Source organism: Staurois parvus, unplaced genomic scaffold (assembly GCF_062004578.1).
Source record: "Staurois parvus isolate SC_StPar_1 unplaced genomic scaffold, SC_StPar_1.0 ptg000195l, whole genome shotgun sequence".
Taxonomy (NCBI): Eukaryota; Metazoa; Chordata; class Amphibia; order Anura; family Ranidae; genus Staurois; species Staurois parvus.
This window is the reverse complement of record NW_028317991.1, coordinates 941,153-969,004: the sequence shown is the minus strand read 5'-3', so window position 1 is coordinate 969,004 and position 27,852 is coordinate 941,153. Positions and strand designations below refer to the sequence as shown.

The following is a 27,852-nucleotide window of genomic DNA, read 5'->3' as shown; positions in this document are numbered from 1 at the left end:
AGAACTTGTCTATTATCAATTGCAGTTTCATCTTAAGGAGAGGTGGTTACCTTATTGCAACAATCGCTTCACTGGGATTATCCCAAACACATGTATGACCATTCTAGAGATAGGTGGCCATTGCATGACGCTGAGTGTCAGTCCATGTGGGGCACGATTTGAGTACAGTGGAGCACTTGTCATGCGTCTTGAAGATATACAATACCTTAGATTGTACCCCCCTTGAGGGTTAGGGACTGATGTGAATGTACAATATACATGTAAAGTGCTGCGGAAATTGACGGCGCTATATAAGTACCTGAAATAAATAAATAGACAATCAAGATATTAGAAGTTGAATACTAGCACTTTGCACCGATTTCACTGTTGTGGGACTGAATGATATCAAATATTACATTATTTATTATTTATATTATTTAGATTGTTTTATGCAGATAGCATGCGCAGGTCATATAGTTATATATGTATTCATGAAGGAAATAGTTGGGCCAGTTTGATCCAAACCAACTATTTAACCTCTTCACGCCGTGCGTACGCAAATATGTGGCCTCTCAGCGGCTGCTTTGCATATTTGTGTACCATTTGTGAACAAACGTGCTGAGAGCGTGTGCCGCACAGGCCAATCAGTCCAGACAGAAGTCAGGGGTTTTGCATACTCCTAGAGCAAAATTAAAACTCCTACAAGCTTTAACATGTGCTCTGCTGGACACTGAAAGGAGTCACAAAACTGCTCTAACTGCTGATAAGAAAAGGTATTTAGCAGTTTAAATTTACTAAATTGCACTTCCATGTTGTGACCGGATATAGTGAATGCATGGTCCGGGGAGACTGGATATAGTGAATGCAGGGTCCGGGGAGACTGGATATAGTGAATGCAGGGTCCGGGGAGACCAGATATAGTGAATGCAGGGTCCGGGGAGACTGGATATAGTGAATGCAGGGTCCGGGGAGACTGGATATAGTGAATGCAGGGTCCGGGGAGACCAGATATAGTGAATGCAGGGTCCGGGGAGACTGGATATAGTGAATGCAGGGTCCGGGGAGTTCGGATATAGTGAATGCAGGGTCCGGGGGAGTTCGGATATAGTGAATGCAGGGTCCGGGGGAGTCCGGATATAGTGAATGCAGGGTCCGGGGGAGTCCGGATATAGTGAATGCAGGGTCCGGGGGAGTCCGGATATAGTGAATGCAGGGTCCGGGGAGACCGGATATAGTGAATGCAGGGTCCGGGGAGACCGGATATAGTGAATGCGGGGTCCGGGAGACCGGATATAGTGAATGCAGGGTCCGGGGGAGTCCGGATATAGTGAATGCAGGGTCCGGGGGAGTTCGGATATAGTGAATGCAGGGTCCGGGGGAGTCCGGATATAGTGAATGCAGGGTCCGGGGAGACCGGATATAGTGAATGCAGGGTCCGGGGAGACCGGATATAGTGAATGCAGGGTCCGGGGGAGTCCGGATATAGTGAATGCAGGGTCCGGGGAGACCGGATATAGTGAATGCGGGGTCCGGGAGACCAGATATAGTGAATGCAGGGTCCGGGAGACCGGATATAGTGAATGCAGGGTCCGGGGGAGTTCGGATATAGTGAATGCAGGGTCCGGGGGAGTTCGGATATAGTGAATGCAGGGTCCGGGGGAGTCCGGATATAGTGAATGCAGGGTCCGGGGGAGTCCGGATATAGTGAATGCAGGGTCCGGGGGAGTCCGGATATAGTGAATGCAGGGTCCGGGGAGACCGGATATAGTGAATGCAGGGTCCGGGGAGACCGGATATAGTGAATGCGGGGTCCGGGAGACCGGATATAGTGAATGCAGGGTCCGGGGAGTCCGGATATAGTGAATGCAGGGTCCGGGGGAGTTCGGATATAGTGAATGTAGGGTCTTGGGTTTAGTAACACTTTAACTCTTTATTAACCCATTGTTTACTTAATCAGCTCTAATTAGTCGTTCTTCCCCTTCTCCCCATAGCCATTATTTTCCTGCTAATTTTTTTTTTTTTGTCTCCTTTAATATTTTTTAACAGATAAAAGTTTTGAACAATTACAGGAAGGTTACAGTTGGTGGTATCATGTCTCTAATGGGTAGCAGAGGTAAAGCCATATAGCAGCATAGAAGCATGCACAGGGAAAACATTTCCACAGCATGTCACCTAAGTGAGAATACGAAAGGGGAAAGAAGCAGAAAATGGGACCATGGCGGGGAGACAAGAGGAAGGTCGGATGGGCACCCTGGGACTGGCACTACAATCAAACGTCAGGTACGTTGGGGTGCCTAGCTAAGCCTTCATTCACATGTGCGCTAGTGGCTGAGCCACCGTTTTACTGGCAGTTCACGTGATTAGACCACGCACACGCAGCAAGAGAGATTGCGGTACAGGTACTCTGCCAACCTGAAGTGTCTCGTCTCCAGTGGATTGAGAAACCGATGCCAAATGATCCTGACTGCACAGAAAGGGAAGGCCAGCGTGCTGCTGCATATTCCTTCCTGTTTCTGAAAACAGAAAGCAAAAAATGGAAGTTACAGATGACCATGTGCCACGATGGAGCAATCGTGTGCTTTACTGGCATTTGCTTCAGATCAGTGGACATTGTTCGTGTCTGTAGTGAGCGTGGAGTCATAAGGCATTCCCATACATGTGCTACACGTCCTAATGATAAATCCCTTCTCTGACTACAGAACTGTAAGTGAACGCCTTGGTTTGCCCACACAGGGGAAACCATAAGGGTCCCCTAAAGGGGAATTGGGGGCAAGTATTGGTAAGTGAACCTTTTGCTTTGGCCTGCATGGGTAACTCACAAATGTTAATGTGTTTGTAAATCCTTATATTTACCCAGTCATGTGACTGGCCTCAGGTGATACACAGAGATGAAACAAATCCTCCTACGTAAGTTGTACCTGTTTATATGCAGCCTTTTCTTCTCTACAGACCTATAAAGTCCAGAATTTATACAGCTTGTCTGAGATGTCAGGAAAAAAAAGGGAGGGGAGCTGAAGTTACACTCTTCAGAGCTCAATGAGTAGAGCTCTAAGAGCTGATTGGAGGGAAGAGACCCCTCCCACCCCCTTCACATAGCACACAGGAACAGAGCTGCGGTTGTCAATCAGGTCTCTCCCCTGCCACTTTTTTTTTTCTTTTTATTTCTTTGGTGTCAGGAAAACTTGCCAGAAGTGGTTCATGCTGATAGCCGAGGACCAAAGCAGCGGACAGAAATGACACTTAGTGCTCTGGATTGAAACTTTAGAGGGATATGCTTTGTACATATTTCATGTCTGAGGTTTACAACTACTTTAAAGTTTTTGGTAAATGCAGGGGAGATAGAAGCCTTAAAACAAACAATAATAAGTTACTTTACTAGTGGCTGATAGTTATCATAGGCTCAATTTACAAAGCTTTAAAGTCTAATGCAGGCCATAGACGGGTTGAAGACCGTGCGTTTTTTCGAACGATAAACGAAAAATCAGTCGTTCGTTAAACCGACGTTACCACCAACGATTACAAAAATCGGCTGACCAAGTCATAAAGTTCACCCCATATAACAGCCAAAACTTCTGTTCCTTCCAGGTCACAGCTTATGCGCATATTTTTTTTTTGTTAAAACAATTGTACGATTTGGCCATCATTGCTGCGAAAATTGGTCGTTTTCCACAAATTTTCCAACATGACCAATAATCCAAAAGTGCTAAAAACCCGAAAACCGGCCGACCAATTAACCAACTAACAGTGTGAAAATCGACCGATTAATCTTTCAAACGAAAAATCGGCCGATTTTCGAACCGTCTATGGCCAGCATTAGTCCACCTTTCAGACCCTTCAAGGTGTATCAGGAAGCAGGAAATACAACGATCAGTCCCTCCCCTCATGCCAGGGTACGAGGTGTAATCCTGGACTCCCATCTGTCCTTTCAGCCCCAAAATCCGATCACTGTCCAAATCTTGAAGACATTTTGAGAGAAATAGAGAGAGCAGAAGCAGAGAGAGCAGTATTTGTTGAGATTAGCTGTCTTTTTTTTTTTTTTTTTTTATGTGGTGTTTGGATGTGTTCCGGCTCATTTCTGTGCAGAAATTATTGCAGCCGTGTCTAACATATTTTCTTTCATGTGAAACCTCAAAGTATGGTGTACCGGGTCCATTTGAGTACCAGGAAAACGCTCTGCGTGTATTTTTCATGAAGAAAAAAGGCTCCGGACAGCATCTGGAAATGGAAGAGTTAAAAAAAAAAATTCTAAACGCAAACACTTATAAACACGGTTAGTCGCGTTTACAAGCATTTGCTGTTTGAAACGCTGATAAAATCTACTGCTGAACGCAAGTTTGGTGCATTCAAAAAATGACTGTAAACTCAACTGCCTGTAAATGACGATGTGTACATGGACACTCAGGAAAACATTAGGGAGAGTTCAGGGGCTGCTGAAAAGAAAAAGCTGAGAAGCTCCTAAACGTGAGTTTATCAGCGGCAGTGTACATGGAGCCTAAAAGAAGCCAATGGGCACACACCTAAAACAGATAAACCGCGCATACATACAGTCATGCAGTGCCCAAACCGCAGCACAACGATATGAACCCGGCCTTGGGCTGAACTGTCACTTTTTTAGGATACTGATCCTGGTGTGTTTATCTTTAATTTCATCCTGTTTTTCCCATATTCTCTTTAGGCAACTCAGACAATATGGTGGCAAAGGCTGTTAGAGGAAGAATCTGGACCCTACTTGCTGTAGCATTAGTGGTGGCAGCAGCAGCAGTAGCAGCAGTTTATATTTGGAAGAAGCATAAAATGTAAGTAAAATAAGTACTAATATCCATGATGCCCATAAAGGTGCTGGAAGCCAGACACATGGACTCCCTACAGGTGATCGCTGTCTGCTTACATTACGTAGCCCATTCTAAAATGTCCCTTCTCTCTGTGTGTCTTTTGGAGAGCTTTCTGGCAGGAAATAAAGGGAAATTTCCTCCACGAGGGCACAGATGGCCAAAAAAAATAAACCCCTCTTAACTCCATCCAAAAGGAACTAAAAGTTTTGCCTAGAGGTTAACTTTGAAGATATCTTGTTTAACCTCCCTGGCGGTCTGATTATTTCAGATTTTTGGTGCTGAAAGCGGTACATTTTTTTACATGGAAATATGTATTTTATTTTATTGTAGGCCTGTAATTTTTAGGAATAACTCACTGAAATCTGTCCGAACAAGAGTCTAGTAAACATTCCAGATAGGATAAAATTTGAAACCCGAAATCATAAATTATAATTTAATAAATAATCATAAAAAATAATAAAATAATAATAAATTTTATTCAATAATATAATCAAACCAAAAACACTGAAATTTGAAATATAGCGCCAAGTTCGCACATCACTGAGCAAAGTCGCAGAATCGTTTTCAGTGTCTGATGAGGAATTTCCCCCACGAATCATTATCACTCAATTCTGCAAGTGGTTCTGATTTACTATCGCTGTTCTCTAGCCGGTCTAAAACCGTTTTTGACATAAAGGGACGCTTTTTGGACGCCATGGACGTTTCTCAGTTTCCAGGCAGAAAGAACAGTCAAAATGCAGGCAGGGCGCAGGACAAAGCACTCGGGACAAAATGTATGTGAAATGGTTTGAAACAGCAATGTTTTACTATGTAATAATCATTTTTCAAAAACTTCAAATTTGCCGCCGGTTCCGGCGCCCGTACGTCCCGACGTCACAGGGACCGGAACACGGAAGCCGGATGCCGGCATCGGCCGGAGGAGATGGCCGGGGACCCATCGCGGGAGCGAAGGACAAGGTAAGCGCTGCAGGGACTCCCTATGCAACGCTACATGGTGATCTTGAGTGTAGCTCGGGGATACCGCTTTTGGTACTGAAGCTCTACCCCGAGCTACACTCGGGAATACCGCCAGGGAGGTTAAGTGACTGTAAAGGCAAAAGGTTTTTTTTACCGCAACACTTTTTAGTAGTGGTGCATCAAAATGAAAATTCTGGTACTGAAACGATACAAAAATTCAGAGTGCATGTGACCGAAATCCTATCCGAAACATCTGCTTATGTGGGGGTGGGGAGGCTCCAATTTTGTTTTTTGCTTTTTTTCTACTTTTATATATATATATATATATATATATATATAATTTTTTTTTTTTTTACTTATGATTTTATTGCTATCACATAGGGGACCAATAGTCCCCTATGTGATAGCATATGAGTGACATGTGATTAACCACGTGTCCTCCTGAGGATTTACTCCCCTTCCTGACCAGGCCATTTTTTATGTTACAGCGCTGCATTACTTTAACTGACAATTGCACGGTCATGCAACACTGCACCCAAATGATATCTACATTCTTTTTTTCCCATGAATTGAGCTTTCTTTCGGTGGTACTTGATCGCCTGTGCATTTTTATTTTTTGCGCTATAAGCAAAAAAACCCGACAATTTTGAGAAAAAAAACAATATTTTTGATTTTTTGCTATCAAACATGTCCAGTAAAAAAGTTTTTAATATTCTGGTGCCGAAACCGATACCAAAAATTCAGAGTGCATGTGGCCAAAAACCTAACCAAAATGTCTGCATATGTGGGGGCGGGGAGGCTCCAATTTTGTTTTTTGCATTTTTTTTCTACTTTCATGTTTCATATATTTTTATTTATTTTATTTAACTTATGATTTTATTGCCATCACATAGGGGACCAATAGTCCCCTATGTGATCGCATATGAGTGACAGGCCATCTTTGTAGGAGGGGGGGCAGGAGACAAGCAGTGTATATAGTGAGGGAGCAGTGTATACAGAGAGGCTCCCTCATTGGCTGTCACTATATGTCATTGCTGGTTTTTAAGTGCAATTGCCAGCTTTTTTTTTTTCCTCACTATAGCTCAATGAGCTGTCACTTTCCCCAGAGCTATAGGAATCTTTTTGTTTCTTTTAGCTCAAGGAATAAACTAAAAGGAAACTTTTTGTTTCTTTTAGCTTGGGGAAAAAAAACAAAAGGAAACTTTTGTTTCTTTCAGCTCGGGGAAAGAAACTAAAAGGAAACTTTGTTTCTTTTAGCTCGGGGAAAGAAACTAAAATGACGCATTGTTTCTTTTAGCTGGAGGGAAAGTGACAGCTCATTCTGTGAGCTATAGTGAAGAAAAAAAGCCGGTAATTACATTTAAAAACCGGCACTGACCTATAGTGGCAGCCAATCACTGTATATACTGCTCCTCTCCTGCCTTTCTCTGCTGCTCCCCCCTCACATCTGCAGTACACACAGTCCCCTGTATCGGCACCTGTATCAGCTAAATTTTTACTATCGGCGTTTATTTTCGGCCAATATGTTTCGGTGGCTGAAATTTTGGTGCATCTCTATTTTTTAGTTGAAGCCCCCCCCCCCCTGCTTACCAGATCTCAGTGCAGTGCTGCTCTCTCTCTTTCCTCACTGGACTCGGTGAGAGCAGTGACAGACATTGGCTCCTGCTGCTATCAAGCAAATACAGGGATGGGGGCAGGGCCAAGCCGCACCGTGTGCATCAATAAACACACACAGTGCAGCTCAGGATCGAGCCCGCATGAGTAACCTCCATTGCAAGTGGCTTGCTGGGGGGTGGTTACACAAAGGCAGGAGGAGCCAGGAGCACCGGCAGTGGACCCCAGAGAAAGAGGATCAGGGCTGCTCTGTGTAAAACCATTTCATTGCACAGAGCAGGTAAGTTAAACATGTTTGTAATTTACAAAAAAATCCTTTAATATCACTTTAAGGCAGTGTTTCTCAACTCCAGTCCTCATGGACCCCCAACAGGTCATATTTTCAGAATTTCCATTATTTTGCACAGGTGATTTGATCAGTTTCACTGCCTTAATAATTACCACAGCTGTTTCATCTGAGGGAAATCCTGAAAACATGACCTGTTGGGGGTCCATGAGGACTGGAGTTGAGAAACACTGCTTTAAGGGGACCATTTCCTACAGGCATACTGCAGAGTAAAGGCACTAGGTTCTAACTGGAAAATCTCCATCACTTCCAGGAAACCTTGCTGCTAAGACCCACCCCAACTTATTCCTATTGGTCCATCGCTATGGATGGACAGGCTCAATGGCCAATAAGAGTATGCAGGGCAGGATAACAAGCATTGTTGTGTAGCAGCCTCTAGTGTGCTACTAGAATAGTGTAGTGTATTGCAGGTAAAATTATTGTGTATGACTCATGGTAGTTGTGTGAGTCATGTGATTAACCACTTGCCCTCCTGAGGATGTTACGTCACTGCGTTACTTTAACTGACAATTGCGCGGTCATGCAACGCTGCACCCAAATTAAATTTACTTCCTTTTGTTCGCACGAATTGAGCTTTCTTTCGGTGGTATTTGAGGCCTGGTTCTCACCAAGGCGTTTCTTTTTTTTTGTTTGTTTTTTACTTTTTGCAGAAAAGCACTACAGTCCATTTAACATGGTTTCCTATGGGACATGTTCACATCTATGCTTTTTTCAGCCGCTGCATTTTTGGAAAAGGTCAAGAACTTCTTTAAACGCAATAAGCAGCATTTTTGCTACAATAGAGTTAAATGGAGACGCTGCTGAAACGCATGTATGTGTATTTTGCCGCGTTTTTTACTGTGTTTTGCGTTTTTATTCTGCCCAGCTACAAAAACATTTCCCCTTTAACAAAAAAAAAAAAAGTTGACAAAAAGCGGGAAAACACACATGTAAAAACGTGTTCTTTTTTTGTGGGATTTTTACAGATGAGATCTTCCTGGAAGGCAATGTAGCCTTCCTCAAGATCCATCTGTGAGACCAGGGATATGTCACCAGTGCCCCAAGAAACCAGGAAGTAGCAAACAAAAAATGTAAAAAGAAAAAAATCTTTGATTTTAACATGTTTTGAGGTGTTTTAAAATCTTATGCATGCAACATATGATTTCCTTATGGTGGGGGTAGTCTATTTTTTTTCCTCATTACTTGTATCAATGTTTTTGTGGCTGGACACATTTGTCTGTACATAAAATTAATAAAAATATAAACTAGGAAAGCTACAATTTCTGGGGAAATTGTGTGAAGTGTTCTTGCCTCCACCAGTAGTCTACAACTGGAGTGGGCGGAGTAACTGGGTGGAGTGGCTTGTCACTATGCTGCCTGCTCACACACCTGGGTTCCTATGGCAACTCACTCTACAGCAAGTGCAGAGAAGAGCGGTTAAAAACAAACTGCTCCAACTTGCTCACTTCACTGGCGGTTACCATCTTCAAATGGTTGTAGTTAAAAAAATTATAAACCCTACACCGAAGAGCTTTATATTGCGAGAATCACAAGACCCAGACCTACATTTTGATGCATAGTATGTATCTGAAATATTAAAAATGAAGGCACAGTCGCAGTTTAGAAATTGCCCTTCAAATTTGAGGTGGCTAGAGTAGAGTTTCAATGAATGTCAATGGGCGGCGTGAGTTGCAAACAAATGGTCATAATGTGAAAATTATCAGGACTATGGCTTAGCCGTGGACATTTTTAGTGGCAACGTTTTGATATAAGATTTGTGTAGGTAGGCTTGAAAATGAGGGAGTGATGGCAGTTTAGAAATCATGTCCTGATTTTTCAGCTCACACTCTAGCTTTTGTCAGCTCCCACTCTAGTTTTGAACATTCCGCCATTCATTCCTATGGGACCAATTTCACCACAAAAACGGCGATATTTAGTGAACCATTCGGCGAAACGTTCCACAAAGTAATAGCACACCAATCGGGAACAATCCGCACGTTTCGGCATATTACTGTCTATGTAGTGTAAAAACTGTGGGAGGAGTTAGGGTGGTAAATTTGGCCATAATAATAAGAATATATACTGTATGTGAGATAACAATAAGTGGTCTTGCCATGCAAGAACACTTAATAAAGGCATCTCTGATATGAAAGAAAACAATCTGGTAATGGAATAGTGTCTTACTAGCACTGGTGCTCGGTCACACCCGTCTGACTTGTGAAGTCCACGATTTCAAAGTCGGATGTCATTCGAACTTCAGGTGTGACTTGCAAGACATCTGCATTCCCATTGAAGTCTATAGAACCAAAACCGCAACGTTTTGCTTTCAAAAAAGTCCCTGACCCTTTCCAAAAAACCGCACCAGGTGTAAACGCACAGGTGTGAACATGTCCCATAGGAAATCATGTTAAATGGACTGTACTGCGTTTCTGCAAAACGCTGTGGAAAACGCTTAGGTGTGAACCTGGGGTGAGACATTTAATAATGCATTTGTTCAATTAATTTTACATGAGGCTTTATTTTGTTTCCAGGGAACCTACTTTGGTTGCATCCGTGTTGAACATATGTAATTGGTATGTTTTTTGTTTTCTCCATTTATAGATCCTCCCAAAACAGCGAAGATAAAACGAGCGATGATGAACTCCAGCTGAAAACTACAGAAGGAACTCCAATCAAAGTTTTTAGTAAAAACAACACAGATGTGAGTTAGCGGCCATTACCAGAAATATTTTACTGGGGAAATGTGGGACCATCACAATGTAGTGTACATTTATTTATTTCAGGTACTTATATAGCGCCATCAATTTACGCAGCACTTTACATATATATTGTACATTCACATCAGTCCCTAACCCTCAAGGGGCGTACAATCTAAGGTCCCTAACTCACATCCATACATACACATACTAGGGACAATTTAGACAGGAACCAATTAACTTACCAGCATGTATTTGGAGTGTGGGAGGAAACCCGCACAGGGAGAACATGCAAACTCCAGGCAGGTAGTGCCATGGTTGGGATTCGAACCAGCGACCCTAGTGCTGCCAGGCAGGAGTGCTAACCACTTAGGCTGGCCATACACTATATTTATTTATTACAGGTACTTATATAGCGCCATCAATTTATGTAGCACTTAACATATATATTGTACATTCACATCAGTCCCTAACCCTCAAGGGGTGTACAATCTAAAGTCCCTAACTCACATTCATACATACACATATTAGGGACAATTTTAGACAGGAGCCAATTAACCTACCAGCATGTCTTTGGAGTGTGGGAGGAAACCGGAGTACCCGGAGGAAACCCACGCAGTCATAGGGAGAACATGCAAACTCCAGGCAGGTGGTGCCATGGTTGGGATTCGAACCAACAACCCTAGTACTGCCAGGCGGAAGTGCTAACCATTTAGCCACTGTGCTGCCTATACAATTTTCTGTCCAATTTCTGCCCAATTTCCTTTAGATTTACCTTCAATTATGTGGTGCAAGAGCCTGCTTAATTGGATACAACTGAAAGTGTTGTTTAGGTTTGACCTCCTATTGTATGGTTTTTGGGAAATCTAAACCAAAAATCTTAAGAAAATTGTATAATGGATGGCCAGCCTTAGCCACTGTGCTGCCCTTCATTTACATTCCTTGCACTACACTCTTGGTAGTTGGGGCCCCTAAACAGACGGTTTTTATATAATGTCTGCCATACAGTGTCTGGTCACTTCATATCTCTTCAGGGATAAACAATGGAAAGCTGTTCTTGCTTTCTTAACTGCAATGAAGAACAAAAGCAAGCGCACCAACCTTGCGCACTACCTCAGCGGTAAAAGTAATTTATTGAAGGATAATAGATGTATACTCACAAACGTCACAATAAAAGCATGTAATGTCCAAGGCTGGACAATCAGACCAGAGTCGTGTGCGAATGCCAATTCCAGGAAGACCCTATTGAATGGCTGACGTGTTTCGAAGAATGGAAGATCCCTTCTTCCTCCAGAGCCACAGTGGTCTTCCTTGAATTGGGATTCACACACGACTCTGGTGATTGTCCAACCTTGGACATTACATGCTTTTATAATTGTGACATTTGTGAATATACATCTATTATCCTTCAATAAATTACTTTTACCGCTGAGGTAGTGCACAAGGTTGGTGCGCTTGCTTTTGTCCTTCATTGCAGTACTGTTCTAGGCTTCCCCAGCCTTTCTGAAGAGACGCACAGCTTTTGATCTTTTGGTGGATAAGTTGTCATGGAGGACGGTTAATCCACTAATTCCTGATCTGGGTCTCTGAGCACCGGAGGTGTCATCTTTTATTCTAGAAATTTCTTGCGTTCTTGAGCACTTCGTGACGGAGTGTAAAACAAACACCTGAACACAATTTTGCACTTTTAACATGTCAGTCATTGCAACTACTGTGTGTATCCAGAAGGACAAACTGGGCTTTCTTTTGGAGGAAAATGGTAACGGATATCATAAACCTTTTCTATAATCTTCAATAATCACACATCCTATCCCGCACTCTCAATACTAACATAATGTCCATAATAAAGTCCCAAATTCAAAATTGAAAATCCAAAATTATAATCCCCACTCTCCAATCTTCCAACTGTGAAAATGTCCAATTCTTCACTTCAATCCAGAGTACCTCAAAAAATAAACTAAATATAGTGCATTATCTTTTACATAAAATATAAGTGATATCATGCAACCACACTAGTGATGTAAATATACTAATAAATGAGCATCAAACACGTGAAAAAAATCCACACACAACTTCACTAGTGATCCTGTGAAAACAACCACTACAATACGTGAAATACCACAAATACACAATTAGTGATCAGTAAAAAATGTGCAAAATCTAATAAGTGCCACCACTCTGCGTTTAGGATAATATACAATTACCCTCTTTCAGCTTTAAAAGCGCTCAGAAATCCCCATATGCCAGATAGAATTGCCTTCAATGGGAGTATGCTTTCCTTTAGTGGGAGTGCACAATGGAATCCCCTCCTCATGCAGCAATGGGCATCGGGATCCCCGTTCCTCACAGGGCAGAGAGGAGCAGACTCAGTGGAGTAATATATATAACACACAAATTTATTAGCCGCTTACATTTTAAAAAATACCGTCCATCCTAGATTCAGTCCGTCCTATGCTGAGACCACCTCAAAATGGCCGCGCTGCTCCTTCCGGCTTTGCGTTCTGACGTCACTTCCGACTTTTTCACAAGGGATCCCTTTTCACAGTTGGAAGTTTGGAGAGTGGGGATTATAATTTTGGATTTTCAATTTTAAATTTGGGACTTTATTATGGACGTTATGTTAGTATTGAGAGTGTGGGATAGGATGTGTGATTAACGAAGATTATAGAAAAGGTTTATGACATTTGAAACTTTCAAGGGTGAAAGTTTTACTTTTCTTTGGGGAGTTATAGAGTTTTTGATTTATTGTGGTAACGGATATCACCTGATTTTTTTCCGCTTACGCACTGCCCTATAGCAGAAATACTGGTACAGAGCGGTATGGGTGCTCAAAATCATGCATATACAGTTGTGGCCAAAATTATTCAACCCCCACTGAAATTGAGTGTTTTGGCCAGTTTGACATTGCTTTTGATCATTCAGTCATCTTGCTTACATTTACATTAAAGAGGCACTTGTAGGTCAGACAAATATAACATAACAGTTATAATGAAATAACCACAAATGTCTTTTCTGTGCTCACAGCATTATCAGTTTTATTCAACCCCCAAGTGACATTCAATCTTAGTACTTAGTACAGCATCCTTTTACAGTTATAACAGCTTTTAAACGTGAAGCATAGCTTGACACAAGTGTCTTGCAGCGATCTACGGGTATCTTCGCCCATTCTTCATGGGCAAAGGCCTCCAGTTCAGTCACATTCTTAGGCTTGCGCACTGCAACTGCTTTCTTTAAGTCCCACCAGAGGTTCTCAATCGGATTTAAGTCTGGTGACTGCGATGGCCACTCCAAAATGTTCCAGCCTTTCCTCTGCAACCATGCTCTAGTGGACTTGGAGGTATGCTTGGGATCATTGTCCTGTTGAAAGGTCCAACGTCTCCCAAGCCTCAGGTGTGTGACGGACTGCATCACGTTTCCATCCAATATCTCCTGGTACTGAAGAGAATTCATGGTACCTTGCACACGCTGAAGCTTCCCTGTACCTGCAGAAGCAAAACAGCCCCAAAGCATGATTGACCCTCCACCATGCTTCACAGTAGGCAAGGTGTTCTTTTCATCATAGGCCTTGTTCTTCCTCCTCCAAACATAGCGTTGATCCATGGGCCCAAACAGTTCTAATTTTGTTTCATCAGTCCACAGAACACTATCCCACAACTTTTGTGGTTTGTCCACATGGCTTTTGGCATACTGCAGTCGACTCTTCTTATTCTTTGGAGACAGCAAGGGGGTACGCCTGGGAGTTCTGGCACGGAGGCCTTCATTACGCAGTGTGCGTCTTATTGTCTGGGCTGAAACTTCTGTACCCACATCTGACAAATCTTTTCTCAGTTCCTCAGCAGTCACACGGGGACTTCTCTCCACTCTACGCTTCAGGTAGCGCACAGCAGTCGAAGTCAGCATCTTCTTTCTGCCACGACCAGGTAGCGTTTCAACAGTGCCCTTTGCCTTGAATTTGCGAATGATGCTTCCTAAGGTGTCTCTTGGTATGTTTAACATCTTTGCAATCTTCTTATAGCCATTGCCCTTCCTGTGAAGAGAAATCACCTCTTCTCTTGTCTTCCTGGACCATTCTCTTGCCTTCACCATGTTTGTAACCACACCAGTAAATGTCTAGAAGGAGCTGAGTATCACAGTCATTTTAAAGCTGCCTAATTGGTGCTTATTATGCTTGATTGCTGCTCGGTGACATCCACAGGTGTTTTCAATACCTGATGGAAAGCACCTGTATGAACCTCTGTTCTTCAGAGTGGTAGTCTTTAAGGGGTTGAATAATTGTGGCAATGAAGAAACCACATAAGAACCATTTACTACTGTATTACATAAACAATTGATGTCATTTTAGTTGCATTTGGGTAGTTACAACGTCCTTGTAGGATTTGATTCTGAATACAATTCCAAATGTACACTATAGTCCCTAAACCCCTTTACAGCATTGGGGGTTGAATAATTTTGGCCACAACTGTATACGTGATTTTGTACTTCCGGGTAGGGGGCGTGTGCGCCCTACCCACGCCGCCATTCGCGGCCTCAGCAGTCAACCACCAGGTCCCGGCCGGTGATTCCCTGCCCAGTGATATACACTTACAGAATGTTATTTATGTGAAGGAACTGCCTTGTGAACACGCTTTCGAATCAAAGGCAAAGTAACTCTACAGTGAGGCAAGTGATACAGTACATAAGCCCATTGTGTAGGTAGAGCTGTCATGATGTAAACTAATCATTTATTGCATATTTCCTATTTATATATTTCTTTTAGGAGACCCCAGAAAAAGATTTTGGTGAGAAGAAAACTGAAAATGATGACCTGCTGACCAAAACAAAAAGCTATTACCCAAGGAAACTGGAGTTCGATGTAAGAAATTAGCATTGAAATGGCTGGTATTATCTTCTTATTAAGAACTACATTCTGGTGCAATACTAATAACATAGTAGAGAAGAGAGACAGCAGCGCCACTCTAAGTCTAGACGGTTAAAATCGGGCAGATTTACTGGCAAAATTGCAGGCCAACGAAGGAGTGAGCATGCTCTGAACGCGCGCCATCTTGGAAACCCAGTCCATGCGGTGACATCATCCCTGCGAGCCTCCCTGCGCCCCTCTACTACTCCCCGAGCCCTGGACACCACTGGAGCAGCAGGAATACACTGCGCGGCCAAAGGACCTGATGCTCCCACTGGACCTCCATCTCCATCACTTGACATGCCTACCTGTTGCCTATCTATGTGAGCGCAATTTTACCATTAAATCTGCCTGAGTTTAACCGTCTACAGTCAGAGTGGCGCTGCTGTCTCTTTCCTCTACCTCTATCTACAAGCTCTTACAGCCGGCTGCCTCCTCAGACAAGTCCATACTACTAATCAAGCCCCCCACTACAGATGGACTTGGACACCACCTCCAAATGGACCTTCTACTAACCCCCATTGCTGATGGTCCATCCCCAAACGCACACAGGGTAGATGCGTCTTAGCGCTCCCTCCCCCCCACTCACCACTAATAACATAGTAGCCAAAATATCCAGAACAGTTGTCAGGATGCTTTCCAGTGATGAAGGTCCCACCTGTTGTGGCAGCTCATGTTCTACCCCTGAGATGCATGAGGGTGTATTTAAAAGAATTTGCAGAGCTGTTTGTCCCATGAAACTGCATGTATATTTGTCCTGTGTGAATGCCAGCAAAATGTTAAGCTATTTTCTCTCCAGGTTGGAAGTTCTTCATTCATAAGAATAGGAATTGGGAAAATACCACATTGTGGCTACTAGATGGAGCTAACGATCATAGGAAATAAGTATTGGCTTTCTATGAAAATTTGCAGAGTATTCACATTATGGCCACTGAATTTCATAGGAAATAAATATATATATTTTTTTTTGATCATCAGCTCTATCTAGTGGCTGTAATGTGAGTATCCTAAAGTGATTCTAAAGGTAAGTGTTTAAAAATAAATAACAAACATGTTATACTTACCTGCAGCCCCTATCCTCCCCTTCTCGTGTCCGTCACTGGCGCTCCTGGCTCCTCCCCCCCTGCCGAGTGCCCCCATAGCAATTTGCTTGCTATGGGGACACTTGTTCAGGTTCACTCATGAGCTGTGCTGTGTGTGTCCATGGTCACATAGAACGTGGCTCAGCCTTCCCCCGCTCCCCTCTCACTGGCTGTGATTGACAGCAGTGGGAGCCTATAATGAGATAAGAGAGAGCCACTGCTCTCATACACAGTGCTGGTTTGAGACCGGGCTCAGGTAAGTAAAAGGGGAGGCGGGGGGGGGATTTTGCATGCAGAAGGTTTTTTTACCTTAAGGTATAGTCTGCGTTAAGGTAAAAAAAAAAAACCTTGAGCCTTTAAAACCACTTTAGAGATTTTTTTTTTTATTTGGAACAAGCTTGCAAATGAAACTAGTCACCGCAGACAGATCTGCATGCTTGTTCCAAGTTTGTGTGTCAAAGTACTGAAGCCTTTGGATCTGCATGATGGCCGGGGAACAAGTATTTTCGACAGGAGAGGCCAGCCTTTCTCAGTACAGGCTTCCTTTACCTAAAATAATGGTTTACTCATCCAAGAGTTAGGCACTTGGCTCACTGAAGGTGAATGAGTTCATTTATCTCCATTGCTTACTTTACCAAACGTGGTCCCGTGATAGGTTGCCACCTGTGCAATAAGTCCATCCGTGACATTTCCTGGCTACTAAATATTCCACGACCAACTGTTAGTGGGATTGTAACACAGTGGAAGTAACTGGGAACAACAACAACTCAGCCACCAAGTGGTAGGCCACGTAAAATGACAGAGCGGGGTCAGCGCATGCTGAAGCACACAGTGAGCAGAAGTCACCAACTGTCTGCAGAGTCAATAGCTAAAGACCTTCAAACTTCATGTGGACTTCAGATTAGCACAACAACAGTACATAGAGAGCTTCACGGAATGGGTTTCCATGGCCGAGCAGCTGCATCCAAACCTTACATCACCAAGTGCAATGCAAAGCGGCAGATGCAGTGGTGTAAAGCACGCCGCCACTGGACTCTAGAGCAGTGGAGATGTGTTCTCTGGAGTGACCAATCACACTTCTCTGTCTGGCAATTTGATGGACGTGTCTGGGTTTGGAGAACGGTACTTGTCCGACTGCATTGTGCCAAGTGTAAAGTTTGGTGGAGGGGGGATTATGGTGTGGGGTTGTTTTTCGCACCCCAACACATGAAAAAGTTTGTTGCAGTTCATGTGGTAGTACAGCTCTCTATAGTGTGATCAGGCCCGCACTACAGCACAAACCTTGTCTTTACAAACATGCTTCTAGCTGTGTCAGTAAAGTACTAATAATGTATTCTACTGACCATCACAATCTTTGTACAATCAGCATTAGATTAACCAAAACTATGTAATAAGAGGACCATCCATTATTACCCAGTCAGTTTGTATTCAGTCAGGAAAGTACTGCCGATAACCGGCAATTGTCAGCGGAGGGATCGGCATTGATTATCAAGGACACTGATGATCACTGCCCATCAGTGCCACCCACCTGTGCACATCAGTGCCCAGAAGTGCCACCCATCTGTGCCCAGCAGTGCCACCCATCAGTACTGCCTATCAGTGCCCATCAGTGCCACCCACCTGTGTACATCAGTGTCCAGCAGTGCCACCCATCAGTACTGCCTATCATTGCCCATCATTGTTGAATATTAGTGCCAGCTCATCAGTGCTGCCTATCAGTGCAGCCTCATCAACGCACATCAGTGAAGGAGAAAAATTACCTGTTTGCAAAATTTTATAATAGAAACAAACACATTTTTTTTTCTTCAACATTTTTGCTCTTCTTTTTTATAGCGCAAAAAAATAAAACCCCCAGCAGCGAGTACATATCAGCAAAAGAAAGCTCTATTTGTGTGAAAAAAATGATAAAAATGTCCTATGGGTACAGTGTTCCATGACCGCGCAATTGTCATTCAAAGTGCGACAGCTCTGAAAGCTGAAAATTGGCCTGGGCAGGAAGGGGGTAAGAGTGCCCGGTAGGCAAGGGGTTAATACAATATACCTATCAATCTCTGTGTCATCCAGTTAGGGTTCACACCTCTCTACAGGCTAAGTTCACCTTTAAGAAAAAATATAACCCCACACATTTTTGCAGGAAAAAGGATGAGCATTTATTATTTTTTCTCTTAGGAGTCTGTAAATCATCACACCTGCAATCAATGTATAGCAGGTGCAAAGTCAGGCCCCTGCAGACATGCCCTCCAGCTTTCTGCCTGTACCCCTCTGTATGGGCTTTTAGGCCCCTTTCACACGGATGTTCCATTTCTTTCATCAGTTCAGTCATGTTTTTTCCAAGAAAAAAACGGATCAGTTTCCATTTGTTTTCTATCCAGTTTTGTCCGTTACATAAGTTTGTCATCAGTTTACATCCGTTTTCCATCCATTTATTGTCCGTTACATGAGTTTGTCATCAGTTTACATCCGTTTTCCATCCAATTTTGTCCGTTACATGAGTTTGTCATCAGTTTCCATCCGTTTTCCATCCAATTTTTTCCATGTCCAATTTTGTCCGTTACATGAGTTTGTCATCAGTTTACATCCGTTTTCCATCCAATTTTGTCATCAGTTTCCATCCAATTTTGTCATCAGTTTCCATCCAATTTTGTCATCAGTTTCCATCCGTTTTCCATCCAATTTTGTCCGTTACATGAGTTTGTCATCAGTTTCCATCCGTTTTCCATCCAATTTTTATCCGTTACATGAGTTTGTCATCAGTTTCCATCCGTTTTACATCCATTTATTGTCCGTTACATGAGTTTGTCATCAGTTTCCATCCGTTTTCCATCCAATTTTGTCCGTTATGTGAGTTTGTCATCAGTTTCCATCCGTTTTCCATCCATTTATTGTCCGTTACGCGAGTTTGTCATCAGTTTCCATCCGTTTTCCATCCAATTTTGTCCGTTACATGAGTTTGTCATCAGTTTCCATCCAATTTTTTCCATGTCCAATTTTGTCCGTTACATGAGTTTGTCATCAGTTTACATCCGTTTTCCATCCAATTTTGTCATCAGTTTCCATCCAATTTTGTCATCAGTTTCCATCCAAGTTTGTCATCAGTTTCCATCCGTATTCCATCCAATTTTGTCCGTTACATGAGTTTGTCATCAGTTTCCATCCAATTTTGTCCGTTACATGAGTTTGTCATCAGTTTCCATCCGTTTTCCATCCAATTTTTATCCGTTACATGAGTTTGTCATCAGTTTCCATCCATTTTCCATCCATTTATTGTCCGTTACATGAGTTTGTCATCAGTTTCCATCCGTTTTCCATCCAATTTTGTCCGTTACGTGAGTTTGTCATCAGTTTCCATCCGTTTTCCATCCAATTTTGTCCGTTACATGAGTTTGTCATCAGTTTACATCCGTTTTCCATCCAATTGTGTCCGTTACATAAGTTTGTCATCAGTTTACATCCGTTTTCCATCCAATTTTGTCCGTTACATGAGTTTGTCATCAGTTTTCATCCGTTTTCCATCCAATTTTGTCCGTTACATGAGTTTGTCATCAGTTTCCATCCAATTTTTTCCATGTCCAATTTTGTCCGTTACATGAGTTTGTCATCAGTTTACATCCGTTTTCCATCCAATTTTGTCATCAGTTTCCATCCAATTTTGTCATCAGTTTCCATCCAAGTTTGTCATCAGTTTCCATCCGTATTCCATCCAATTTTGTCCGTTACATGAGTTTGTCATCAGTTTCCATCCAATTTTGTCCGTTACATGAGTTTGTCATCAGTTTCCATCCGTTTTCCATCCAATTTTTATCCGTTACATGAGTTTGTCATCAGTTTCCATCCATTTTCCATCCATTTATTGTCCGTTACATGAGTTTGTCATCAGTTTCCATCCGTTTTCCATCCAATTTTGTCCGTTACGTGAGTTTGTCATCAGTTTCCATCCGTTTTCCATCCAATTTTGTCCGTTACATGAGTTTGTCATCAGTTTACATCCGTTTTCCATCCAATTGTGTCCGTTACATAAGTTTGTCATCAGTTTACATCCGTTTTCCATCCAATTTTGTCCGTTACATGAGTTTGTCATCAGTTTTCATCCGTTTTCCATCCAATTTTGTCCGTTACATGAGTTTGTCATCAGTTTACATCTGTTTTCCATTAATTTTATGTCCGTTACATGAGTTTGTCATCAGTTTACATCTGTTTTTAGTCCGTTCCATTTTTTTTTTAACGGAAGAAAAATTTAAAAAAACAGATGTTAACAGATGTGGACATTAACGAATGTAAACAGATGATCATCCATTTACATTTGCTAGTCCATAGAAATACATGGGTGTCCATTTTTTATCCATAAACAGATAGATGAAAACCGGACATACGGAACACTCATGTGAAAGGGACCTTCATTAGAAAGCTGGAGGAGGTGACAATGAACTAACAGTCCTCTGATCAGCACTCTCACAGTCCATTGAGAACTACAAACGGTCTGCTGCAGTGGAAGGTGGGACTTGTAGTTCATTCATTCACAGATCCCTGCTAATGATTAATGTTGCTGTGTGAGCAGAGAGGGACCCCCTGACCGCTGTCACGGGGAAGGGGAGGCTCAGGAGTTGAGAGGGGGTTGTTGCAACATGTAACACTTTAAATATGGATGTAACATGTTCTAACGTTAAATTTATCCTTTAATAAGTAATATTCAGGACATGATTGTTTCCTGTTTTTCAATAATTCTTTTTTTTTTTTTTTAGTTTTAGGTTGTATGATTTGTCGCAACATTCATATCTGCATCAGAAAACATTTAATGACAGATGCAATGTTAAATGGAAGCATTGGCCCAACAACGTGAACAATGCCAATTCGGTTTAATGTCAAGTCATGTTGCCACGTGGTGAAGGACAAGTCCGCAATTAATGCTGCTAAACAACAACCAGCTGAGCATAGAGAACTCTTTGCTCAGGCATGGAGTGATGGTCAGCTACAGCTCCATGTATCACTTCGCTCTCTGCTCTCCTCCTCTGTGCACCTCTTCCCCTTTCTTGGCACTGCTTCCCATTATTACAATGCCTTGCTACCTCTGCCTCTCCTCCTCCACTGCCATTCTCAATAATGGACTTTCCTCCAGTCTCTTTTTCTTTTCTGCTTCCTCTTAACTCTACCATTTGGTAGCGTGCTCTGCAGCCATTCTTCCCCATATGTGTACATTTTTGTATTTGTTCATATATGTGTTTGTATTTTGTCTTTATATATGTTTTTATATGTTGTTTTATATGCAGTTGTCTGTATATGATTGCCATACTCCTCCTAATGCAGGCCATAGATGGGCCGTTTATCAGCTGATAAACGAAAAATCGGTTGGTGCCATTGCCGATGCTGCCACCAATGCTCATGAAAGAATGGGACAAGAAACCAGTTTGACAGGGACAGGGGAGCACACCATACAGTGTGACAGCAATACAAATACATTGTTTTTATTTGGATACAAATGGATACATTTGTTGCAACTGCAAGACTTTTTCATATAAAATATAATAGCGGACTGGACTTCCAGTTCGTAGGAAGGATTCAGGTGTCTCCCATCCTCCTCCTCTTCCTCTTCCTCTTCCTCCTCCTTCTCCTCCTTCTCCTCCGGACATCTGCTGAAACAACTGTTTTTTTTCTACTCCTATAAACCTATCTTAGCTTGGAAAATAGAATATTTTAAAGAACCTTTTTAGAACCTCATTACCTTTTCTAGAAATACAATTTAATTATGGATATAAATATAAATTTAAATATACACACACATACATACATACATACATGTGTGTGTGCATTTACAGTAAAAAGAATGCTGGCAACCTTGCAGGTCACGGCTCATGCGCAGATTTTGTATCGGTAAAACAATTGGCCTCAAATTTTCCAACATGACCGATAAAAAAACTGTGCAAAAAACCCGAAAAACGGCTGACCGTTTTTTTTTTTTTTGCACTAACAGTGCGAAAATCAGTCAATTTTCGACTGAAGGTATTGGGGAAAAAAAATAGTAAAACAGAAAAATGTTTTTTTTAACTACTTGCCCGTGGTCCCCTACTACTAGTGCCCCCTTAGTATAGTGTCCCCAAAAACGCAGTGTTACCAGGATCAGTCCTGTTCTCTGCCAGCGCTAGCATTTAGCTCCTCCACTGTGTTCACAGAAGATTTGTATCAATCGATTGTGGGCTAAAGCAATTTATACGCAAAAAAATACATAGTCTCCCACCCAAATTCAGCTCTTGACAAACAATTTGCATGGAAACCTATCATGGTTTCCGAATTTAAAACTTTTTTTGGGTCTAACCCTCAACATCGGCATTACAAAAAAAAAATGAATTGCGGTCATATTGGTCCACAGACCTGATTCATCATATACCCTCATTCTCTGCTGCCATGGCCAGGTATAGATATGAGACGATAATGCGCTTCAGCATTTCAGTGATAGCACATTCATGAAAATATAGAACATTACGTATATGCCCAACAAGGACCAGCAAAATACTGGTACATCACTGGACTATGAGTGCTTATACCAGGATCATACCTGCAGGCATCATCCTGGTATTGTCAGCTTTCATGTAAAAGCAATCCTAGGGGCTAATCAGTCGCTGGATCACTTTTAGAGCAGCAGGAAGAGAGGTTCCCCTCCAATCTGATCACACCGAGCTTGGCGTGATCAGATGCTTTAAGGGCAGAAGAAAGATCTAGAGTCTAATAGACCCCAGATTTCTCAAAAAAAAGAGTACCTGTCAGTGCCTATTGCTATCACAGGGGATATTTACATTCTCCGTGATAACAATTAAAATAATAAAAAAAATTAAAGGGACAATGTAAAAAAAAAAAATCAAATTCCCCACTGCATGCAAAGGCAAACACAAGCATCTGTCCCATGTTGGTATGTAAACAGATTGCACCTTGCATGTGAGGAATCACAGCAAACATCGAATCAAGGGCAGTAATTCTAGCGCTAGACCCCCTGTGTAAATCTAAAGTAGTTACCTGTAAAGGCTTCAAAAGCATCACCTATGGATAATAAAACTTCACGTCGTTTTTTGCCATTGCATGGGCGTGCGCAATTTTTAAGGCATGTCTATTTACTTGGCGAAACATCATCTTTTATACGTTATCAAACAATTGGGCATTATATTGTGTTTTTGTGCATTCAAATTTTAAAAGTATTTTTTCCCAAGTTGCAACACCCACCATTCTATTCTCTAGGGTCCCTGCTTTAAAAAAAATGTTTGGGGGGTTCAAAGTAATTTTCTAGCAAGAAAACCGTTTTTTTCATGTAAAGAAAGTGTTATTTCACATATACCCATGGCATGCATGAGGAATAAATCAAGTGACAACTATGTCTAAAAAAAAATATTTGTTTGTCATTTTCCAAAAAATTGTGAGAAAAAATTAAATCTTCCATGGACTCAACATGCCTCTCAGCAAATTTCTTGGGATGTCTACTTTCCAGAAACTGGTCATTTGGGGAGGGGGGGGGGGTTGTACTGCCTGGCACTTTAGCACCTCAAGAAATGTTATTGGCTGTCAGAAAGTAAAAGCTGCGTAAATGTTAATATATATACCATAGTTTGTAGATGCTATAACTTTCACACAAACCACAAAACAGTCCTCCTCCCCGTCGATGATCCTTGGTAATCACCGGGCACCGGCGAGTATTCACCAGTCCAGGACCCGGTGATAGATGGCCGCGTGCGCCACCTACCTGGAAATGCGAAATCACGTATATATACATGATTCCGTGTACCTGTGCCGCCCTGTAGCAGTATTTCTGCTATAGGGCAGTTGGGAAAGTGGGTAATCAGTGGAGCAGTTGTTGATTGCTTTAGGCTGTGCTGGACGTCACTGATTGCAGGTTTGATTGTTTCCCCCTGCATTCTAGAGGATTCTAGAGCACTCAGCAGATGGCAGATATGAGGTGGGTATTGAGAAGTGGCAGAACATTTGTTGGTTAAGAGCATCAAATACAGCCAATGTGTTTTGGGGGAAAGTCCTTCCTCCTACTCTACAAGTAGTGGATTTTATTGGAATCAAGATGAGATACAATATGGATGGGGCTTAAACATCTTTTTTTGTTAATAGTTCTGGATGGAGTGGAGAGGGATTAGAACCCTTGTCAGTTTTTATTGCAGTCTGTGCCCCCATTATGGAGATTTACCCTCTCTATTTGTTCTGTTTACCATTATCAGTGAAAGTGAAGAAAATCCCAAATTTTGGGTTACATATGTAGTTACATAGTTAGTCTGGCTGAAAAAAGACAAAAGTCCATCCAGTTCAACTAAAAAAAAAATAATAGGTATGATCCTATGCCCACAGTTGATCCAGAGGAAGGAAAAAAACCCAGCAAAGCACGATCCAATTTGCTCCTGCAGGGGAAAAATCCCTTCCTGATCCCCCGAGAGGCAATCGGATATTCCCTGGATCAACTTTACCTATAAATGTTAGTATCCAGTTATATTCTGTGTATCCAAGAAAGAACATTTTTAAAGCAATCCACTGAGCCGGCCAGAACCAACTCTTGAGGGAGTCTATTCCACATTCTCACAGCTCTTACTGTGAAGAAACCTTTCCTTATTTGGAGATTAAATCTCTTTTCCTCCAGACGTAAAGAGTGCCCCCTTGTCCTCTGTGATGACCTCAGGGTGAATAACTACACTGAGTTCACTATATGAACCACTGATGTATTTATACATGGAGATCATATCCCCCCTTATGTATTATACATGGAGATCATATCCCCCCTTATGTATTATACATGGAGATCATATCCCCCTTATGTATTATACATGGAGATCATATCCCTCCTTATGTATTATACATGGAGATCATATCCCCCCTTATGTATTATACATGGAGATCATATCCCCCCTTATGTATTATACATGGAGATCATATCCCCCCTTATGTATTTATACATGGTGATCATATCCCCCATTATGTATTATACACGGAGATCATATCCCCCCTTATGTATTATACACGGTGATCATATCCCCCCTTATGTATTATACATGGAGATCATATCCCCCCTTATGTATTATACATGGAGATCATATCCCCCTTATGTATTATACATGGAGATCATATCCCCCCTTATGTATTTATACATGGTGATCATATCCCCCATTATGTATTATACACGGAGATCATATCCCCCCTTATGTATTATACACGGTGATCATATCCCCCCTTATGTATTATACATGGAGATCATATCCCCCCTTATGTATTATACATGGAGATCATATCCCCCCTTATGTGATATACATGGAGATCATATCCCCCTTATGTATTATACATGGAGATCATATCCCCCCTTATGTGATATACATGGAGATCATATCCCCCCTTATGTATTATACAGTGGGGCAAAAAAGTATTTAGTCAGCCACCAATTGTGCAAGTTCTCCCACTTAAAAAGATGAGAGAGGCCTGTGATTGGCATCATAGGTAGACCTCAACTATGAGAGACAAAATGAGAAAAAAAATCCAGACAGACAATCACATTGGCTGATTTGGAAAGAATTTATTTGCAAATTATGGTGGAAAATAAGTATTTGGTCACCTACAAACAAGCAAGATTTCTGGCTCTCACAGACCTGTACCTTCTTCTTTAAGAGGCTCCTCTGTCCTGCACTCATTACCTGTATCAATGGCAGCTGTTTGAACTTGTTATCAGTATAAAAGACACCTGTCCACAACCTCAAATAGTCACACTCCAAACTCCACTATGGTGAAGACCAAAGAGCTGTCGAAGGACACCAGAAACAAAATTGTAGACCTGCACCAGGCTGGGAAGACTGAATCTGCAATAGGTAAGCAGCTTGGTGTGAACAAATCAACTGTGGGAGCAATAATTAGAAAATGGAAGACATACAAGACCACTGATAATCTCCCTCGATCTGGGGCTCCACGCAAGATCTCACCCCGCGGGGTCAAAATGATCACAAGAACGGTGAGCAAAAATCCCAGGGGCACCTAGTGAATGACCTGCAGAGAGCTGGGACCAACGTAACAAAGGCTACCATCAGTAACACACTACGCTGCCAGGGACTCAGATCCTGCAGTGCCAGACGTGTCCCTCTGCTTAAGCCAGTACATGTCCGGGCCCGTCTGAAGTTTCCTAGAGAGCATTTATTATTATTATTATACAGTATTTATAAAGCGCCGATAGTTCGCTCAGCGCTGTACATTACAAAGGGGGACAGAACATGTGATAGAACAATACCAATACATTGCAAAACATGAGGGGATTGAGGGCCCTGCTCTTTCGAGCTTACAATCTAGGAGGGAGGGGATGGTGGCACAGGAGGAGATAGCTGTGGGGGATGGAGTGGTAGGAAGAGTGGAGGAGGTCGGCAAGTTAGCAGGGGGCGGGGTAGGCTTCCCTGAAGAGATGGGTTTTCAGGGTGCGCCTAAAGGAGAGGAGAGTAGGTGATAATCTGATGGGTTGGGGCAGGGAGTTCCAGAGGATGGGTGACACCCTGGAGAAGTCCTGGAGGCGGGCATGGGAGGAGGAGACCAGGGAACTAGAGAGAAGGAGGTCTTGTGAGGAGCGGAGTGTGCGTGCTGGGCGGTACTTTGATATTAGGTCAGTGATGTAGTTCGGGGCAGTATGGTGGACAGCTTTGTACGTCAGCGTTAGGATTTTGAATTTGATCCGTTGCGCAATCGGAAGCCAGTGGAGGGATTGGCAGAGGGGGGTGGTGGAAATGGAGCGGTTGGAAAGGTGAATGAGTCTGGCAGCCGTATTCAGGATCGACTGAAGCGGGGATAGCCAGCAGCGAGGCAGGCCAGTGAGGAGGGAGTTGCAGTAGTCGAGTTGTGATATGATGAGGGAGTGGATGAGCTGTTGGATGATCCAGAAGAGGATTGGGAGAATGTCAGATGAAACCAAAATAGAACTGTTTGGTAGAAACACAACTCGTCGTGTTTGAAGGATAGAGAATGCTGAGTTGCATCCAAAGAACACCATACCTACTGTGAAGCATGGGGGTGGCAACATCATGCTTTGAGGCTGTTTCTCCACAAAGGGACCAGGACGACTGATCCATGTACAGGTCAGAATGAATGGGGCCATGTATCGTGAGATTTTGAGTGCAAACCTTCCATCAGCAAGGGCATTGAAAATGAAACGTGGCTGGGTCTTCCAACATAACAATGATCCCAAACATACCGCACGGGCAATGAAGGAGTGGCTTCGTAAGAAGCATTTCAAGGTCCTGGAGTGGTCTAGCCAGTCTCCAGATCTCAACCCCATAGAAAACCTTTGGAGGGAGTTGAAAGTCCGTGTTGCCCAGCGACAGCCCCAAAACATCACTGCTCTAGAGGAGATCTGCATGGAGGAATGGGCCAACATACCAGCAACAGTGTGTGCCAACCTTGTGAAGACTTATAGGAAACGTCTGACCTCTGTCATTGCCAACAAAGGATATATAACAAAGTATTGAGATGA

General features: G+C 42.5%; 1 protein-coding gene across 1 annotated transcript in view; it reads left to right on the top strand.

Annotated features, from left to right (window-relative positions):
* LOC149461649 (uncharacterized) overlaps positions 1–23,810 on the top strand; it is a 48,277-nt gene extending 24,467 nt beyond the window's left edge. The window contains exons 5-8 of the mRNA XM_089677881.1: positions 4,655–4,775; positions 10,309–10,408; positions 15,160–15,255; positions 21,122–23,810. Of these exons, the coding sequence (XP_089534007.1) occupies positions 4,655–4,775; positions 10,309–10,408; positions 15,160–15,255; positions 21,122–21,127 (323 nt within the window). The 3' untranslated portion in view covers positions 21,128–23,810. The remainder of the gene's footprint in view (positions 1–4,654; positions 4,776–10,308; positions 10,409–15,159; positions 15,256–21,121) is intronic.
* The last annotated feature ends 4,042 nt before the right edge of the window (positions 23,811–27,852 follow it).